The sequence below is a fragment of the Haliaeetus albicilla genome, chromosome 12, assembly GCF_947461875.1.
Source record: "Haliaeetus albicilla chromosome 12, bHalAlb1.1, whole genome shotgun sequence".
NCBI lineage: Eukaryota > Metazoa > Chordata > Aves > Accipitriformes > Accipitridae > Haliaeetus > Haliaeetus albicilla.
In genome coordinates this window covers 11,171,427-11,192,307 of record NC_091494.1, presented here as the reverse complement: position 1 = coordinate 11,192,307, position 20,881 = coordinate 11,171,427, and the positions used below count along the sequence as shown (strand labels likewise).

The window sequence follows — 20,881 nt, the reverse complement described above, 5'->3', positions numbered from 1 at the left end:
TGCAACTGCCCATTGTGTAGCAGAACATTAAGGATAGAACACTGCAAGGCAAATTAACTGTTTATTCTGTGTAAATGGCTGAAATAGAACCTATTAAACCAGGTTTCTCCTCATCTCACTCATATATTACTCTATTTAAGCCCTGCATATTTTTTGTCCAGTTTAAATAAATATAAACAAAGGCAAGGAAGAAAGAATAAATGTCTATTCCATTAAGTTTTACCTATTTTTACTGTATTTTTAGATAAAATTATGCTAGGCTAGAGATGGGGTAGATGACACTTCTCAGAGAAAGTCTGAGCTCTGAGATATAAACCGAGAAGTGGTGCATTATCAGCAGTAAAAATACAACTGGTAATACACAGATTTTTTCATAATCTAGGAAACAAGATAATGGTGTGATATGAGAGGACCACTTGTATTTATATGTCATAATTTTAAAAGAAGTGTAGCATAATGATTTTCAGAAGGTGGCTGATAGATCACCTTATGTTCACCTCCCCATCACACAACATTCATACTTGTTTCATATTTATGCACAATATTTCTTTTTTTCTTCATGTTTTACAGTTCAAATTTTAGATTCCTTTTATAAATATGCACTGAAACTACATCAGTAGCTTTCAGTAGCCATGAAGAATATTTGCATCATTGGTGCAAGAGGAATTTTGCAAAATTAACACTCTGATTTATGTTGTTGTGCTGTTCCCTAACTAAAACTTCCAAAAGCTGGCAATACTAGTGCTCCATGAAGCACAACTTCAGGCTTTGCATTAATTAAACCATACAAAATACACAAAGCAAACAGTCACGTGCAGCAGCCCAGTCTCTGCATCTTCCTGATAGCCTATGCAAGCAAAACCCAGCTCAGATAGTACCTTTGTATGTCCAGGTTGTTTATGGGCTGTTCACTAATACAATAGCTGTACATGCTGCACAGATGAGATAGGCAGGGTGAAAATGAACCACTGCAAAACTGCTGTCAGAAGCAGCACAGAAATAAGTACCTGCTGCATGCATAATGAGGTAATGGCAAACAGTAGGAGGTATTTAATTATACCTGTTCTGGCAAGCCATTTATTTCTTTGCTCTGCTAATGCTGAGCCAACAAAGAATAAGGATATTATTTCCGAATCCTGTCATAATTTTTAACAATTGCTGGCAATTACAAAACCACTTTTTAAAAGTGTCAAACTACCAGAGAGACTTACTTTGCAGTGAAGTAAGAGAGAGTTTATCTGAGGAAGGACTTACAGGCCCAGACACTTGTCTATGTAGCAGCCTAACAAAAGATGTTAATCTCTCCTTTTTGTTCATTGGCCTTCATATTTGAAGATGACTCTTCATAAATGAAATATATTACACAGCTTTCTTTTTTTTGTTATCTGAGAAGGATTTTTACGCTGAATTTGGTAAACTTTATACTGGATGTCATCTAAATGTTATTCATTTAACTGGAATGAATTGTGACCGTTCAGTGTGGTGAATATGACAAATGACCAGTAGATGGAGTGAGCATGCCATGGAAGGAAACAACCACCGTCTGTAGAATTTACTAAACTAAGGCTCCAATTATGTAGGACATGATTAGCTTCCACAAGATGAATAGATTGTCTCACAGACTCCATTAACTGCTTCTGTCCCTGTGAGGACATGATACGCTTCTTCTAATCCACCTTGGCCTGATTCTTTTCCCCAGCCCTGACCCAGCCCCTACTGATGCTGTGACAGGCCTCCTAAAAGAGTTGATAAACACACCATAGTATTGCTCATTGTTCCTTAAATATATTTCCCCTTTTTACAATAGCACCAGCTGAACATACTAGGTTTACAAAGGATAACAATTACAAAATAAATCAATGCCTCATACGGTGTCATATGCTGTTCTCGGCACCCTCTGTGCCATCTTGCAAAACCAGGTCCCATCCCTTTCATCCTTTTTATACCAAGACTTGGGAGTTGCTAACACAGAGTGAACTACCAGCAATAACCATACCCACTCAACATACACATATGTGTAGGTGAAAGGGGATTAAGCACGGGCAAAGGAGGACAGAAATGTACCAGACACCTGATTTTTCTGTAATTTTTTACAGACCTCTCTCTACTCAAGTGTCAGAACATTAATCCCAAACATGACAAATACTTTAAAACTCTGCTTCTAAAGGATGCCAGCCTGGGGTAGGCATCACTTCAGAGTCCTTCCAGCTGGACCACGGCTTGTAGCAGTGTTCTCTATAGCAATCTCTGCTGTGACCACAACATGATATGGGATCTTAGATAGGAACACTTAAAACTTAGGTAGAAGAATAACTTAGAGATGGCTAGCGGAGCTGAAAATCCACTAATGAGCCATCTGTTTGCTAAAGCACAGTAAGACCCATAAACTATATCCTATGGAGTTACCTGCTACTCTTCCAAGGGTGGCAAACAGAAATCTGGCAACTTCAATCGATGAGTTTCACAGAACAGGGGACCAGAGCCCACAGTCCTTTGTGATGTGGTTTTCTGTGTGAGCAGCCTGATTATTTTTTTTCCTAGACTGGAGGAAGAGGAGATGGTGATGGTCCTGCACTACAGACAGTCCCTAATGCTAGTATCCGCCCCCAGAAAGGCCAGGTGACTACCTGAGCTAGTTGTGTCGGGAGTTTGCTTTGGGAAGGTATTGGAGAATGGCTTGGGAAGGAAGAACAACAAGAGGAGGACCCTGAGCTACATTGGGTAAGTGTTACCTGCCACGTTTGTTCTCCTGTTTGCTGCTGTTATTACGGGGAAACTGCAGCATGCAGAGAAGGGATAATTAGGCCACGACCCATAAAACTGTAGTGAGAAGTGTTTAGTTTTAACCAGAGGAGGTCGCAGTTACATTCCCTTGCCCAGTACAATGTGATCTAAACAAACTATGCACATCAGAAGAAAAATTAAGTCTTAGTGAGTGTGTGCTGAAATTTTAAAAAGAGAAATGGTATCAGAGCTAAGGTTAGAATTTTATAATTGTAAAAACCTGTTTCAGCCTAACTGTTTTCCTTGCAACTCTGGCACACTAATGACAGAGTTATACATGAATTAGCTGATCCAGATATTGCACTAAACAATCTAGACTATAAATCTTGTGGCTGTATGATGTAGGAAAATCCCTCAGGAATGGCAGTACTTGTTCTCCTGGTGCTGTCCATTTGCATTATATTACTCAGAGATGTGATTATATGGTTTTGACTAATTAAGGGATCACAGTACAAAAAGTGAGGTCATGTGCAAGGATTTTTTCAGTACTTCAGTGTGTTTTTTGAAAGAAAAAGAAAGAAAGAAAAAAACAAAACCAAAACAATCACTGAACACAGAAACTTACAATTCCATTCTGTACACTGAAGCCCAGCTGGTATTTTAAGTCTGGCCGTTTTATGAGAACAGTAGTAACAGGAGGACAGCTGACAATGTTCAGTTTGACTTGTGTCTGATTCTTGAGACCCTGTAAGACATTCCAAAAGTTAGTATTTCTGAAATGGATCTTAATTTGCTCTTTCATTAGTGATTTCCTAATTGCAAGAGTGTAAAGCAGCTGATCTGAGAAAGAACAGCTAGAGTTAATAGACCTCTGTTGTTAACTTAGAGATACAATTCTGTGTTTCATTTACTTCCCAAGCTATTTGGCCCAACAAAACATACCAAAACTTTGCCTTTGACTACTACAGAAACTTCAAGACAGTTTTCAAGAAAACACCAAAACTGACTACCGCTTGCCCTTTACCAGCATCTGGCTAATTAATCTCCTGCTGCTGCTGCTGCTGCTGCTGCTCTTGGTAAATCTGCACAGACAGTAGATTTAGTGTCAGTGATTAAAGATAATGCATTCTGAGATTCCATCGTGTCTGGGGATTCTTCATATACTCACTTGATCTGTTCTGCAGTCTACCAGCCTCCATCCGTTTCACCTACATGGAGCCCAAAGAAGCATAGTAGATTTTAATCCTCAGATTTTAATTTGGAGGCTGTGGGAAAGCCTGAAACTTTGAAGACAGCTAAGTAACTCAATTTAGGTAAATTTTTCAGACCTGACCTTGTTTGTTACAGTCCAGTAACAAAGCTGCAGTCAAATTCTCCAGCCCTAAATTTCTGTATGTTACCACCCTCAAACTCTGTTTCTAATTCTACTTTTTGTTAATGACAGATTACTTTTTTTTTTTTTTTGCAGTGATATGAAAAATCGTATCTGCTAGAAATCTACAGGGTCACTTGTCAGAATATTACGTCTCTGCTGGCTTACAATCTACAGCATACAGTTGTAAGTTTGGGGTACCTTTATAATCCCTTGACATGTTGCAAGAGGTAGACCAACCAAACTGGTCCCATTAATGGACATAATTTGGTCTCCAATGCTTAGTTTTCCTGAACGGGCTGCAGGGCCTCCGTTCATCATGTTAGCCAGGATAACAGTGGGTAGAATGGATCCCCATCCAGATTCCACAATCACTACCCCAAGAATTTCTCCCTTCTGTTTTTCTAGCTGGAGCTGCAATTAAAAAGAAAAAAAAAAACAACCGGTTTTTGCTTCGATTCATCTAAATTTGAGCACTAGCATCTCAGTTGTTCCTGAATAACACCTACAAATTACAAAAATAATTCTATTCTTTGCCATTAGGTAGTAGCATGACTTCAAAAATGCTGTTAAAACTGTATCACGCATACCTATTTCTTTTCAGGGGTATCCTCCACTTGTTTGTTGAAGGTCATATAGGTCCTTATAATAAGCAAAAAACCTAACATATTGGTTAACTCTGTAGAAAGTGGTGGAACTGAATATCAAATGAATGAACACCAAAGAAGTTATTATCCTTCTTGGAACTTGGCAGCTAGGGGAGGCTGTAACAGTTTGTGGCTAAGGCAATGCTTGGAACACAGGCTTGAGTTCAGCTCCACTTCAGCCATCACTGCTCAGGCTATTTCTTGGTCTCAGGGTTTGTCTGTCCTTATTTTCAGGCAAGGATCTCTTGATTATTATTATTGTTGTTGTTGTTATTAACATTATTATTATTATTAACATTGAATATACTTGTGCCTAGCATATTAATCTAAGATCCGTGATGTGCTGATGTAATGTAAATGACAACTTCTCCTCAAATACGGTGATGTTAACTTTTACAGAAGAGGAGTAAGACTTTAAGTAGAGAACATACTCTTCAACAAAATACTGGGAATTATTTTCTTTCAGACATGGAGGGACAGGGACATCCATACTTATGGGAATCATGAAGGCCAACTGACTTTTGTTGAAGCTATCTATCAAGACTTTGAATGAACTAGTATGCCACAACTCTGTCATTGTTCAAACATTCATAAACCAATTAGAAACAAAGGTGCCACAAAAATAACAACCTTTTTAATCACTTTGAAATGTGACACACTTGTATTTTTCCATTCCGATTCTAAGTTAAACCAAGATTTGTTCAACTGAATTTTTCCTTGTTTGCTAGAAGAGGAATACTTTGTCATGCTTATATGCACATAGAAACACTTTATTGATATCTAGTGACTGCAGATGTGTAAAACTACACTTCAAATCATAACCTTTCTATCTGAAGGTATGGGTGAAAAATGCTCTCTTCCCAAGAACACACATGCTGTACAAAAGAACCTGTAGTACTAGAAGAAATAAGTAGGAAAGCTGTGACTGAAGGATTAAGCAATTTGCAAAGTAAGATTTGACTTCATCTCAAAGTAAGATTGCTTTAGGACTCCGCATAGAAACTCTGACCTTTGGAACATGGGCCAAATCCCTAGCACACTGCAGCAATGTAAGACAAAGCAGAATCTGGGTGCAACTGCACTCACCACATTCTGGTTTGGAATGTCCAGTGACTTTTGTATGAAATGTAAAATGTGAAATATATGGCTGTTGTACAGAAAGAATCCATTACATCCAAAATCAAATGCAAATAGTAACACTTATGTAATTTGGGGCACTTAAGGGAAACTCTTGCCTTTTCATGCATTATGAATGTGAAACTCCATTTCATGTGGCAGTTTTGCTGGTGTTCTAATAGGGGAAGAGAAATTGGCCTGCTCAGTGCCACAGCATCCTGGACTCATGGTCCTTGTATCTATTAAGAAATCACTTAAAACATGCATTAAAGTGGACTGTCATCTCTCCTTCTGTATCAATACATTGGTAAAACATAAAAACACCTTACACTGTGTACTGTGAACAGCACAGAGCTTATCTATGTCAGCTAGAAATGTACTTTATTACTGTTTTGATCAATGGAAGCAGGAAGACCCTAAAAATGAAAAGAAGAAATTCTAAAAACTTATAAAGCTGATTTTAGTAGCACAGTATTGATGAAGCAACACATCTTGAGCTGTAAAGTCATCCTTAAAATGCCAAAAGATATTTCCATGAGAATTTCATTCCTCTGAAAAAATATATCAATCTGAAATGGAATTCCAAAGCTAGTTTACCTCTTTGCAGTTTTCTGAATTGGAAAAATGTATGAGATCATCATTGTACATCTCCTGGGTATTGATGATGTCACTGTATTCTTTCTGACTGAGATCCTCTGGGTTAATTCCATTGGCTCTTAAAAATTCTTGGTAAGCCACACTGAAAGCCTGACCAATTGACTGAGCTATCAGCTGTGCCTAGAAGGTAGAACAAAATACAGCTCAGAGAAAAGGACTAATAAACAGTTTACCAGTGAAACCATAAGAAACAAGAAAGAGACTGGATTTTAAGACAGTCAAAATAAAGGATCCTGCCAAGTTACTAAGTCAGTATGGTTATAAAGTCACTTTAAGGCCAGTTGTACAGAAAGAATCCTTTACATCCAAAATCAAATTGCAAACTTCATTTAAAAACCCTGCTGATCTCCTTTCATCAGTACATTGCAGTAGCAAGCAGCCATATGCTACTATGTACTCGTTCCAATAAACACTGGAGAGTACTGGCTTTGTACCAATATGGAACAGAGCTTACAGAAAAGACTGTCACAAACCCTGCTTCTGATCACAGTGTATTTGCAGGAGTGATGAAAGAAAGGATGCTCTGCTTGCGCATGCCTTCACAGACGTGTATGCACTGATGATTTTGGTTGTCATGTCACCTGCTGCTTCTCCACCTTGGTTTTATAGGACTGAAAACACTGCTTCAACGAAACCATCTGCTCTCCTATTACTGCCATGATACCTATCTCATATTCCCAGAAAACTAGTAATAGCCCTACTTACCCATTGCATATCTACAATAGTTAATCCCATTAACACCTTGACTAGCAATGTCAGAGATGCTTTCAAGAATGCAGCCAGAGCCATGATTATAGCTTGTTAATGTTAAAAACAACTCTTCAAAATCCCCTGTGTCTTTGTTAATTTTTGGAGCACTTATCTGTGCATGCATTTTACTACCATATGCAATAAAAGATGACTTCCCATTACAGTGGGCTGTAGAGTGAGTAAAATTAATGAAACTTTACAGTGACTGGTATTTGCCTGTGTCAGGAATATATATACATTAGAAAGAAATCTACTGAAACCGACGACGATAATGATAATACTAACAACTTGCACATTCAGCAAATACTGCAGAAGTCAACTAATTGAACAACTATTGAACTGCTATAAAATGTACTTTCTTGTTCCACTAGATGGCACTGAAACACAGAGAAACAAAGGTAGAGATAAGTAAAAGGAATTTTTGGTCAACTTTTTCTACATTTGCTTTTTTTTTTATTTTCCCATTCTGAGTTAACTGCAGCTGAAAGGAGAATGCCACGTTGAGTTTTGTATATTTGTGGTTTTCAGGTACTGTATTCTGTCATCGGGGGATATGAGTAACTCCTAATGATCTGAGGAGGAGTTAATTGTATCTTATCCTAAAAATATTACTAATCAAACCTATGAAACTATTCTGGAAATGCAACACACTTTCTTAGACAGTAGGTACATGCTAAATGCATTATGAATGCATAGGGTGTTCTGGACAACACTGTAATGCTAAATGCATTATGAATGCATAGGGTTTTCTGGACAACATTGTAAATCTAAATCTTCTTGCAATCTACTGATCAGACACACAGTGTTTTCTTTGATCCTAAAAGGTGGTTTTCTTACTTCATTTGTGCTGCAGTACACAAAAGCACCAATCTGCTTTATTGGAAAATTATTTTAGAACATCAAGGACATAATTAGCCTAGCGAGTCACAAATTGTTCCTTCATATTTTAAAACATCTTTTCAAATCTTATCAATATACCAGGAAGTTTGTAGTGGTAGTAGGGCAGTACAGAAGTCATCAAGAACATTTTTATATTCTTCCATTATTAAAGTTTATCACCAGTCCTTCTTTTTTCAATCTCCAGTGCCATTGCTTTCTCTGTAGTTCTTTGCTTTCACCTCCATCCTACATTCTCAAAAGCAACATGTCTAGACGTCATACTCTATTCTATTACTGCTAGCAACAGCCAGTTCTCGTATCTTAATTTCACCTATGTCTCCAAGTTTTTATGAATGTTTATGAAAGTCTTCAGCATTATGTACAACTTAAAGATAATGTAATTAAGTTGCTTGAAAAGGTCACCCCAGCAAAGCAGTGGCAGAGCTAAGATAACTAGGTCTGAGAAAAAATCCCAGTCTAGCACTCTAACCTTTAGACAACGCCGTTTCTCCTTCACAGCCTTAATTGCTTTAAAATAATGAAAATGATTGCTTGGCTCAAAAACTATGCAACCTGTGAGTTGTGACTGTCTGAACTCAAGAACTCAATTCTTTTTTAATTGGTATGAGAGAAATTATATTTAAAGCTGTTCTTATATAACAATGGTCAGAAATGTTTAGTACTGCCTCTTATTAATACCTGTATCTCAACTGTCAAATTGGAAACAGACTACAAATTTTGCTTTTTCTGTTTTACTAGCCTGGAGCTTTTTTCCATGATTGTTTTAGGTTGAAGTCCCCTGGTCTGCCGCTTCAGACTCAAATATCTGTTTCACTACAAAAACAAACCTGGACGTACAATAGCAGCAAAGCAAGGTTATCTTCCTTTGCCACAAAAGGTAAGGGCACAGCATGCCAGCACTTCACAGGGGTGAAACAGAATGCAGCAGAGATGTACAGAACTCTTTTGCAACCACTACTTCTGCAATCCTATTTTCAGAATAGCTCCAAGTTCTTTCATCTTTTGGTACTTCTGATGCAAGTGAAAATCAGAACCTAAATTCTGAAGTGGTCATTCCTTTTTTTTTAAAAAAAAAGCGGTTTCAGGCTAATACAGGCTCAGAGTATCTTATGGCATAAAATGACTGAAATTATGCTTTCTGTTGTATAAATGTTTTGAGAGAGTAGTGAGAGTGAGTTCTTCCTAGCCTTTTACTTAAGAATTGCTAAACTCTTCTGGCTGTGAAGAAAAAATTCTATAAATATACGTAACTAAACTTTCTTAGCTCTACTGCATTTATATAAAAATTGTAATTCATAATTTTGCTAGGGATGAAAAAAAGAGAACTGAAAAATGAACAGCTGAATGTGTTCTTAAACATCAAAGGATCAAGTCGCCTGTTTGAGAGTATGTATACCAACGACAGGTAAGCAAGCCATAAGGGAATAAGGACTGGGTAGAGGGCAACCTTGTGCTAGGCCTACCAAGTTGGTAGATGTTGTCAGTGACTTGGCTTCAGTTTGAAAGAAGTCCAGAATGGTTCCACCTCATTGCCAAGTGTCTGGAGGCTTATGTGTGTCATTATGTGCCAACCCACTGGACTAGGATCCAGTCCAGGATGAATGACCAATTTGATATCCCATAAACTAATTTTGGCCATGAATGGCCACTGACTTCCAGACAACTCCAAATAATTAGGTACTAAAGCATTTGGGGAAGCATTGTTGAAAGAACACAAATGATTCTATAACATGAGACAGAGTGGATATTTTGGGACTGAGGAGGAGACATTGATTCTATAACACGAGACAGAGTGGATATTTTGGGACTGAGGAGACATGAATTTGCGACATGCATTTCTGGAGACAGAAAAGACATATGGACAAACAACCAGCTAATGTTTCCACAGATTACCTGTAGCTTCAATCAGAAAAGATTGCTAACAACAAAAATTCATTCAAGAAATTAGATGTAATTTCAGAGATTCTCTAAATGACATACATTGCTTGAACAAATTTCATTCCATTTACTTACATCCTCTGATTCAAAGACATGGCATATCATTTTATACTGCTTCTTTCCTTCCTGGGCACCAGGTGTTGTTTCAATACAATCTTGAGAAGCTGATCTTGGCATGCGTCGTCGTGCCATTAAAACCACAATGTTACCAATATCAGCAATATATGAGATTGTGCGCAACGCATGATCCATCATTGTTTCCTACATAAAGCAAAGAGAAATAAAGTAATTCTTCATGCCTGCTGTTATTCTACAAGTGCTGCATCCTCCCTCTCCTTGATAGCCTATTGTTTGAGAATGACAAAAGCTACAGACGTGCTTTCTATGGGCCCAGATCTGACGTTCCCTACGCAGTCAATGGGCCTGAACGCCAACTAAAGGCATAGCGGCTGTTCAGGAAATTGGCTTCAATGGAAGTGTTGCCTGAGCAAATACAACATGGTTGCTACTGTAAAGCAATAATGAAGATCTATACTGTTTTATAAACACTTTCATGTTGTTGGAAAATTACGTTTCCCTTTCGTATTGGTTTTGCTGAATGAAGCAGATGCATTTTACAATGACAGAACAAGTTTTAGGGAAGCCATATATATATGAGATGATGTTATAATTTCCCAATTTTTTTTTATCATGTCCTATAACAGCAATAATATCTAACGTAACATTTTCTTATATACAGCAAAGTGATACTTACTTGCTTTGTGAAGAGGTATGAAGGCAGTATTTTACCTTCTCTGTAGGCAGAATTTTTAATACTTTTTTCTGGCTACCTACACATCTCAGATCAGTTTGGAGGGAACGGGTCTAGTGTCTGGGCTCACAGTCAAAATCCTATTCCAGTCAATGTCATTAGGCTGCCAGTTTGGTTGTGCTGGGAGAACTCAGTTCAGAAGAGCCACTGTCTGTGAGAATGATTTTAAGTGGAAACCTGTCCAAGCTTCATCCTAATGAACATTTCTTATGTAAGAACACATGAAGAATACTAAATATAAAAAGCCTCTACCTCAAATCCCTGAGCTCTGCATCCTTTTAATTACTTTAGCCTTTTAAACTCTTACTTTCTGATATTCGCAGGGAAATCCCAACCTACTACTTCCAAATGTTTTTCTCACAGGAATTATATCATTATTCAGTGGCTTTGATTAGTACTAAGTTGCCTTGGACAAATGAAAACTGAGTGCATGTTTGTAGTCAGAGAAGGATATGTTGTCACTAAACTTGTTTTATTTCAGATATTATTTTATCTTTTGTTTCTGTTTTGGGTTTGTGTGGTGGAGTTTTGGTAGCAGGGGAGGGGCTCCAGGGTGGCTCCTGTGAGAAGCTGCTAGAAGGTTCCCTGGGTCCAGGTTGGAACCACCTCTGGCCAAGGCCGAGCCCATCAGCAATGGTGGCAGCACCTCTGCGATAACATATTTAAGAAGGGAAAATCTGCAGTGGAGAGGGGAGTGGAATGTGAGAGAAACCCCTATGCAGACAGCAAGGTCAGTGAAGAAGGAGAGGGAGGAGGTGTGCGATGCCCCTGCTGCCCGTGGTGAGGCGGCAGGCTGTCCCCCTGCAGCCCATGGAGGTGAGCAGTGGAGCCAATGCCCACCTGCAGCCCCATGGAGCAGTCTGTTCCTGAAGGACTGCAGCCCACGGAAAGGGCCCACGCTGGAGCAGTTCATGAAGAACTGCAGCCCATGGGAGGGACCCCACGTCAGAGCACAGGAAGAGTGAGGAGTCCTCCCCCTGAGGAAGGAGTGGCAGAGACAACGTGTGATGAACTGACTCCAACACCTACTCCCTGTCCCCCTGCACCGCTGGGGGGGGAGCACTGGGAGTGGAATTGAGCCTGGGAAGGAGGGAGGGGTGGGGGGAAGGTGTTTTAAGGTTTGGGTTTACTTCCCATTATCCTTGTTTTGATTTGATTGGTAGTAAATTAAGTTGATTTTGTTTTTTCCCCAAGTTGAGTCTGTTCTGTGCCCGTGACCGTAATTGGTGAGTGATCCCTCCCTGTCCTTGTCTCAACCCATGAGCATTTCTTTATATTTTCTCCTTCTCATCCCACTGGGGTGGGGGGAGTAGTGAGCGAGTGGCTCCGTGGTGCTTTGTTGCCGGCTGATTTTAAACCACAACAGTTTCCATCTCCAGTTAGTTCATGCTTCTATCAATTGTTTCTTATATAAAAGAGCAATGAGGTCCCAGAAGGAAGAACCTTCAAGGACATTTTATAACAGTTTCTGTGCACCACTAAGTATGAACTTGTAGTAAGTTTTATTATTTCTGAACTCAGCATTAATTATGAATAAATTAATGTGGCTCACAGCTAGCAGTCTCATTTTCATTAAAAGGTTTCTATATGTAAAATAATGTTATTTTAATAAAACAATGTATGTGACATTGCTACAGCAATAATTTCAAAGGATGTTGATATATTTAGGACTGCAAAGACAAACAGAATGACATACTTGTTTACACTAATGTTTTAGACAATTATTTGTACCTTCATACAGGTCTTATTCAAGATACTATGTAAGCAACCTGATTTCTCCTTTAGATTTGTTCTTTTAAATAAAAATAAATAAAAAGCCACAACTCTCTAAGTTCCCAGAAAGGCATGTTGCTGTGGAAGATGTTCCATAATGGTAAGAACCTTTTAGGTTTAAAATTAGAGTTTTAGGAATGCTCAATCAAGTAATCTGATTGACTGTACTTTCTTTAAGTGCCTTGAAAAAATCACTATTACTGAACTCTTTGCATAATTATGGAGGAAGAGAAATTCCTAGGGAAAAAAGGTAATATAACTTATATTAGTAATGCTTATCTGGCAGATATTTTGACAATTTAGACAAAATATCGGAAAAAGCCTCCTAGCTATAAGGACTCATAGAAGCCATAAAACAGTATTTTAAGGTAGTGATGACTTACATTGTTTCCTGAGGAGACATTCAAGGACAGTATGTTGTTCTTCACCAGGTGACTATGCTGTCTTTCCTCACTCCCCTACTGCTCACATATCACCATCTGACTTAAGGCACTTGTCCTCTGTACTTGGAGCAGTCAGCCTTTGCTCCATCTCAATTTCAAACAAAGCCAGACGTTACATTGCCGTCATGTGGGTAAAACACCTGTGTCCTGTTACAATGGTCACATGATGTGTGCACTTGTTGTGTGACAAAGAGGAGACTGCAGGAGGCTCATGAGAGGTAATTTCAATAGCAGGCTGCCAGGTAATTAATTCAGCTCTCAGACATGGCTGGTGTGCTGTACTGAATCCAATCTGTTGCTATTGGTTGAACATCCTTGTTTTTAGACAAAAAAAGAGTCCAAATCCTATTTTTATGGCACATTTCAAACCTGAGCTTTATAGGTTTCTTAAACTGGATGCTGCTTACTTTAAAACCTTATGCTAAATACTTATTTTAATGAAGATAAAGCTTTCTATTGAAACAAAGACCAAGAAAATGCCTCCAAACCATGATTTGTTAGCTTTGTTTTCTATCATTCCTTTACACATTTTGCCATTGTGGAGATGAACTGTTCTCTTCTTTAAGAAACAGAAAGGGCCCATCTGAAAATGCCTTCTTGTTGGGGTCATTGGCCAGTTTGGAGAGTTTTCCAGACTTTTATTTATTGCTCAAACTGGAAACAACCAGAAGCATAATAGTTTTATTGATCAAACTAGCTGAGGATGTCCCCTTCTCTCCCCCACCCAAACAGCTAAAAACATCCACCAAATTCTGCCTGAACTAGAATTAAAAAATACTTATTATTGAATCAATTTGTTTCACTTTACTTTGTGATCTCTATTAGTTTTAAGTCAGTAAATTGCCTTCTGGTGTCTAAAATATCTTTGGTTCTTGGCCAAGACTGAGGTTATCTCTGCTGCTTTTGGCATCTGCTTGGATATATATTGATATTGCTAATGTGAAGAAAGAAAAATTGACTACAGGTTTGTTGTTTGTTTTGTTTGGGTTTTTTTTAGCTGAGAAGGACTTTTGTTTTTCTTTTTTTTTTTTTTATTTTATTTATTTGCTAGTGGCTCTTGAATATCCCCCTCAGCAGCATGAGGTCAGTTTTCATCTAACTCAATCATATTAGATGACTGAGATACCCTCCTTGCTGTGTCTGTAGTGGCAGGGTTTCCCTTGATACCTGATCTTCCAAAAAAACCTATAACATGCTATGAGTTAATACACAATTTTCATCATTTATATAAGCAGCAGCATCCTTTATATAAACAGCTAGGTATTAGTTTACCATTAGTTGAACAAATCTCTAAGGCCTAAGAGAGAAAGATTGTTCAAGTCGACAAGAGTAATTGTTTTAAGAATTTCAGTACAATTTAACTTGAGAGAGAGAGAAAAATATAAATAATCATTGTTTCTTAGAACCACCTGTCTTACTGAAGAGAATCACTACCCATAAAATCATTGTAATGATTCTTCTCAGGCTTGAAATAAAATTTTCTATGCTTGTAGCTAACTATGAAAAGTGATGATGGTTAAGAGATGGTTTGGGGGGTGTCTCTAAGGGTTGCAGGGGTTCAGGAGGATTTATAGCACTTCTCTCAGTATGGAAAAATGTTTTATAATGGACATCTCTCAGCAGGATCTTGGGAGCTCTGCAGAGATAATTGCTTTTCAGCAGTCTGCACTAAGTATTCTGTAAGGGTGTAATCATACATGCAGTGTGCACAAGAGTGAATGGACTGGGAAAATGAAAGCATTTAATCTCACCTGCCAAGAAAGTCTTTCTGTCCTTATCATCACACAGAAGTTAATCAAAGGGGTTTTTTGTATCTTCCCCTTGTAGGGGTGAAAGCAGTCATTCCCCCACTTCCTCCCACCTTCTTCCTGTCTAACACAATTACAATTAGGAATAAGGTAAATCATATGTAGTGACTGTAAACATGTCTTTACTTTTGACTTACTTGTGACTTGACTTTTTCTTTTCTCACTCCATATTCCATTCCACTCAATTTTCCATTACCATTATCTCATTTTCACCCTCTCTCCTCATTACTTTCCCATGAATCCCTCCATCTCTGCGTATCTGCTTCTCTATTCTTTCACTCACCCCTTTTCTAGTCCCATCCATTCCATCCTTGTTATGCTTACATTTGTCCTTAGAAATTCAGCCTCTCTCTTGCTCTTTTTTAAAACCCTTGTTCTATCTTCTCCTGTCCAGATTCCCCTTTCTCAAAATCTCCCTTCCTTTCTAAGGAACTATTTCAGAATCTCATTTGTTGTCCCTTTTGAAACCCAAAGAACACCTGCAGGAGGAAAACCTAAGCATTTTTCCAAGCTTTCAAGTTATGTAGTCCTGTGGGAATGTGAATTAGCCTAACAAGTCAGATGGTTTTATGGAACCAATCATCTACCAGAGGCTCTGCACACAGACATTAGTGATCTCTATATCTGTCTTTTTCTCTGCTAGTTTTCCCAGTTGCTTCACTCCCAGCTTCTCTTCACTGAATAAGCAAGAAGATGGGAGAAGCTGCTGTGATATTTCTGCTGTTTTCATGCACTGACTGCAAGTCTGTAAAGCTGTGGCACAAGGAAGAACTGCTCTCATACAAAGCAGGCATGTGGCCAAACCTAAGGTTGCTTCTACCATGTATACTAAACAGGTGGTCAACTTGGGCTGAAGGTATTCAGTAACTAAATGCATAAGCAACTAAAAAGTGGCAGGGGTGCCATTCCTAGTGTTGCTGAGGACAACAGAATCACCAGAGCTGGCTCTGTTCCGACGTGGCAATACACCTTTACTGGTGCTGCTCAGCATTTTGAACCCTGCTGCATGTCATTTTTTAACTGAGAATTTTACATTTTAAATCAGCTGCTACCTCATGTGAGCTATACAACACTACAGATGCACTAAATCATGGATGGCACACTGCAAAAATAGGTTTTATATAATTGATAAAGCCATGAAAGAACAGATTGTCTCTGCCAGCTGCCACACCAGCTGAAATAGACCTATGGTAATTACACCAGTCAGGAAACTTCACTAGCACTGAAAAATATTACCAAGCCAAAAATGCAAAGGAATTGCCAACAGCAATGCTTAAAAGTCATGGGAATAAGTCTCTTACAGCTCTCTGAAAGACCCACTGTAAAAAAAAAAGAAAGCAAAAAAACCCAGGGCAAACACCAGAGAGCTTGTAATTACAATAATTTCCAATATTGTTTTTTTCATGTAGTTGAACAGTTCGTACTAGACACCATTCCTCATGGTGCACTGCATTTTATATCACTAGAAATCTCAGGGGAATCAGGAGAATAAGGTAACAGTTACTTTGACAAAGTGTTTATGGTCTGCCTCAAAAACTTTCCTTTTTTAATTTTAAAAGGGTTGGTGGTCAGCTAAAATGCTGAACTATTTAAAGAAGGGAAAGAGTGACTTCCACTAAGACTAATCCCTACTCAACAAAGAGAACTTACCTATTTACTGCCATACGTTCCAACTATAAACTGTAGCTGTTCATTTATCAATAATTGTCTGTAGTGACCTTTACACTGATAATTACTAGCATTTTATTTTCTGCTAATGCAAAAAGTAGTCATAAGCTTTAATAATATACTCTCTGGATGACGCATATTTACCATGAGGTCAAAAAATGGCTGAGCCATAACAAAGAGTGGTATTGGTTATCATGGATGAAATACAGTATCAGGACAATTTATGGATGGCAGATTGTAAATACTACTGCCCATTTTAGATGGGATATTTTACTCCTCATCTGGCTCCATCTCTTGGGAGTTCTAGTGGCATGTTAAGGACATCTGCTTATGTTAAAAGAAAAATAATCCATCTCCTGCAGATACTATCATTACCCTCACATTAAAAGACTGTAGCGCTCTCTTAAATTTCAGGAAGAAGTAGGTGCCTCATGGTTTGCATTGTTAGAAAAACAAATTATACACTAATTGAAAACAAAACAAAATCCTCAATGTAGAGGGCTACATTTATCTTTATTGAAATATCTCCTAGAGTTTTAGCTTGTTTCTTCAGTTAGCCATGATATTTCTGAACTCTGATCTTATACATGAAGGTAAAAGTTCAATAACTATTTTCTCTTTCCATCTTCCAAGTTGTTTATGAAAATATTGAACAGTACTACATCAAAGAAACATGCTTGAGAGTCTCCCTCTGGCTCTTTATCTCTTTATATTGCCATCTACATAGCAATATATCAGAAATAAATATACTCTCAGAAATTTTTTAGCCTGCTTGTATTTCTTGTATCTAAATTATATAATCTAGAAAATATTATATGAGATAAAAGCCTTATTTAAGTCAATAGGCAATGCGTGCTGCTTCTGTGCCATGGACAAATATATTCCCCATCACAAAAGAAAACAATTGATTTGACATGATTTACTTCTGGCAAATCTGTGCTGACTCTTGCTCATCTCCACTCACAAACTGCCTACAAAGGGTTTGTTTGTTCTGGTATCTTTCTGACAGTTAAACTTACCTATAATCCTTGGTCTGTTCTGCTACTAAAAAAAAAAAAAAAAAGACTAAATACTACCATCATAAGTTCTGGAAGAGTATCACTGAAAGGATAGCATAAGGTCACTCCAACCATTTTTCCAAATACTACAAGATTAATTTTCTAGTTTGGTTATATCTAGCTTAACTAAGCACTTTCTAAATGGTTTGTTCTTTAATGTAACTTGAGGTCTTACCATTTTTCAGCTGCTGTTAGCTGCATACAGTGGAGTTTTTTAGTGAAACCTAAAGCAAAAAATGTCACTAAAATTTAGCTTTTTAAAGCCTCACATAAGAATAAAAATTTAAAGAGTTTCTGTAAGTATGATCAAAGTCTAAGAGATCTTGTGAGATTATACTAAATATTGGGATCCATGTATAAATTTTATGTGTTTAATTGTAAATTCCTTCAAAAAAAAATCCTTCTCATGAAGATATTTGAATATATACATGTATTCCTAGAAGATGAGGGTGATCATTGCTGTGGTCTCCAGATACTTCTTTAGTATGAATAATTAATAATTTACCTTAGGCAAAGGGGATGGTAGCTCAGATGTGATTTATGGAAAAATTGGAGGTTAAATGTTAAAAATGACAAGATACAAATAGCTTAGTCAAAGCAGCAAATTACTTCCCTGTTAGACAATAAATTTGGGTACTGAAACTGTTTCAGAGAAACAGTATACATGCATTCTGAAAGACTTTTGAATCTTTCCCTAAATTTATTTATAGATCTGTCCTGGTTTCAGCTGGGATAGAGCTAATTTTCTTCTTAGTAGCTGGTACAGTGTGATTTGGATTTAGTGTGAGAATAATGTTGATAACACACTGATGTTTTAGTTGTTGCCAAGTAGCACTTATCCCAAGTTAAGGATTTTTCAGTTTCCCATGCTCTGCCAGCAAGCAGGTGTACAAGAAGCTGGGAGGGAGCATAGCCAGGATAGCTGACCTGAACTAACCAGAGGGAGATTCCATACCACAGAATGTCATGCTCTGTATATAAACTGGGGGGCGTTGGCCGGGAGGGGTGGATTGCTGCTTGGGCATCAGTCAGAAGGTGATAAGCAACTGCACTGTGCATCACTTGTCTTTTCTTGGGGTTTAGTGGGGTATTTTTGGTTGTTGCTGTTGTTGTTATTATTATTATTGCTATTATTATTACAATTATTTACTATTATTATTATGGTTTATTAGTATTATTAGTATTACATTTTATTTTACTTTAGTTATTAAATCGTTCTTATCTCAACTGTCGTGGTTTAACCCCAGCCAGCAACTAAGCACCACGCAGCCGCTCACTCACTCTCCCCCATCCAGTGGGATGGGGGAGAAAATTGGGAAAAAATAAGTAAAACTCGTGGGTTGAGATAAGAACAGTTTAATAGAACAGAAAAGAAGAAACTAGTAATGATAATGATAACACTAATAAAATGACAACAGTAGTAATAAAAGGATTGGAATGTACAAATGATGCGCAGGGCAATTGCTCACCACCGCCCGCCCGACACCCAGCCAGTCCCCGAGCGGCGATTCCCTGCCCCCCCGCCCCTTCCCAGTTCCTAAACTAGATGGGACGTCCCATGGTATGGAATACACTGTTGGCCAGTTTGGGTCAGGTGCCCTGGCTCTGTCCTGTGCCAACTTCTTGTGCCCTGGCTGGGCATGAGAAGCTGAAAAATCCTTGACTATAGTCTAAACACTACTGAGCAACAACTGAAAACATCAGTGTTATCAACATTCTTCACATACTGAACTCAAAACATAGCACTGTACCAGCTACTAGGAAGACAGTTAACTCTATCCCAGCTGAAACCAGGACATCAACCCATGAGTTTTGCTTTTTTTTCCATTCTCCTCCCCACCCCACTGGGAGCAGGGAGGAGTGACCCAGTGGCTGGGTGGTGCTTAGTTGCTGACTGGAGTTAAACCATGACAAGATCTCAGCAACATGCACGCATTTTCCAATACATTGAATAAGCAAAACTGGTGTCAGTATTACTATATTGGCAAATGGCAAGTGTTGCAAAAATAGCAGATCTAACACTGCTCTTTCTGAATATTCTCACAACAATGAATTTATCCAACTTCAGTTTCCCACTAAGAGTGTAAGAGTGCAGTCTAACTCAACATTATTCTTGAAGAGATTTAATCATAACTTACCTGTGTGTCTGCATTTAAAACTTTGATTCTCTGTGTGGAGATGAACAGATCCACTTCAGTCAACGCCTGGGAATCTCCCTCTGAAGTCTAAAAGACAGATGCTTTGTTACAAGGGGAGTTTTAATTTCCTCTTTAAAATGACAAATTCACTGATCGCTTCAAGCATAATGTGATGTGAGGCAATTGCACTGTTAAACCACTAAAAGACAGCTATTCAAAGGTGCTTCTAAAGACATACAAAGAATGCATTTGTTGCATAGAAAGAGTGAAGCATACTCTGATTTTGTGGGTAAGAGTGAATTTTCAGAGCCCATGGGACTGACAGCTCAAGTACTAAAATTCTCTATTTATAGCCAGAACAGGAGAAAGAGTATGGCTGTTTCTTCCCCACTGTCTCATCAATGCACTTCAGTACTGGAGGCATTGGAATTGAGAAAGTAGGAGAATTGAGAAAGTGACTTACTCCCCATCAGCTGCTTAGCCCTTGCCATCTTCAGTGAGCTCACCGAAAAAAGCGCAAGCTGGTGCTCAGTACCGTGGTGGGGTTTAGTTTTCTTCTACAAAATAAAGAACTGGCTGCTGAACTATTTTTCTCATATCAGAAAGCCATCAGCTGACTTGTAGACCTCAGCTTCTGAGCACTGCTCACTGGGGAAACAGTTCCATATCCCATTGGAAAACATGGTCACAGGGTAAGCGGGATTACCGTGTAATGCCACATGGCTTCCTAAGTGTGAGTCCTGGCTCTGCCCACGTGAGAAAACAGGAGAGAAAGTGGTAAAGCAGCTGCTGCCTCTCACTGAAGCATCATCTGAGAGCTTACCTAATATTCTGAGTTCCAGCAGGAACCTATTTATTCCTCCAGGCTACTTGTCCATAGTGCACTACTGCAGCTGGTATTTAGCAGCACCCATGTTAGCAGCCTCAGAATAAAATTGCCACAGACTCTATCACCCTGTGCTAAAGGCAGGCATCCATCTCCAAGTCAGAGATTGGGTCTCTGATGTAACAGTGCAAGGAAGAATGATGTATTTGCTGCTCTTTTCTGTAGTTATAAAGGCTTAGCTATGCCTATTAT

General features: G+C 38.4%; 2 protein-coding genes and 1 long non-coding RNA gene across 9 annotated transcripts in view; 2 read left to right on the top strand and 1 right to left on the bottom strand.

Moving 5' to 3' along the window:
* Positions 1-3,779, top strand: part of ENTREP2 (endosomal transmembrane epsin interactor 2) — a 171,792-nt gene extending 168,013 nt beyond the window's left edge. Inside the window, exons 15-16 of one of the 2 annotated variants that reach the window (XR_011327049.1) lie at positions 2,542-2,721; positions 3,693-3,779. The gene's annotated coding sequence lies outside the window, so the exon portion shown is untranslated. The remainder of the gene's footprint in view (positions 1-2,541; positions 2,722-3,692) is intronic. The other variant, XR_011327048.1, reaches the window with a different exon arrangement.
* Positions 1-20,881, bottom strand: part of APBA2 (amyloid beta precursor protein binding family A member 2) — a 112,151-nt gene that overhangs the window by 5,843 nt on the left and 85,427 nt on the right. For all 5 annotated transcript variants that reach the window (XM_069798049.1, XM_069798046.1, XM_069798050.1 and 2 more), the window contains 5 exons: positions 19,804-19,890; positions 10,180-10,365; positions 6,457-6,636; positions 4,298-4,510; positions 3,350-3,469 (listed from right to left, as the gene is read on the bottom strand). In XM_069798049.1, coding sequence (XP_069654150.1) covers positions 3,350-3,469; positions 4,298-4,510; positions 6,457-6,636; positions 10,180-10,365; positions 19,804-19,890 — 786 coding nt within the window. The remainder of the gene's footprint in view (positions 1-3,349; positions 3,470-4,297; positions 4,511-6,456; positions 6,637-10,179; positions 10,366-19,803; positions 19,891-20,881) is intronic.
* LOC138688015 (uncharacterized) lies at positions 3,911-9,923 on the top strand. Of its 2 annotated transcripts, XR_011327052.1 has the most exons (4): positions 3,911-4,282; positions 5,580-5,692; positions 8,934-9,043; positions 9,475-9,923. It is a non-coding gene; the product is annotated as an uncharacterized lncRNA (long non-coding RNA). The 2 variants fall into 2 exon arrangements; XR_011327051.1 differs by having other exon boundaries at positions 8,934-9,923.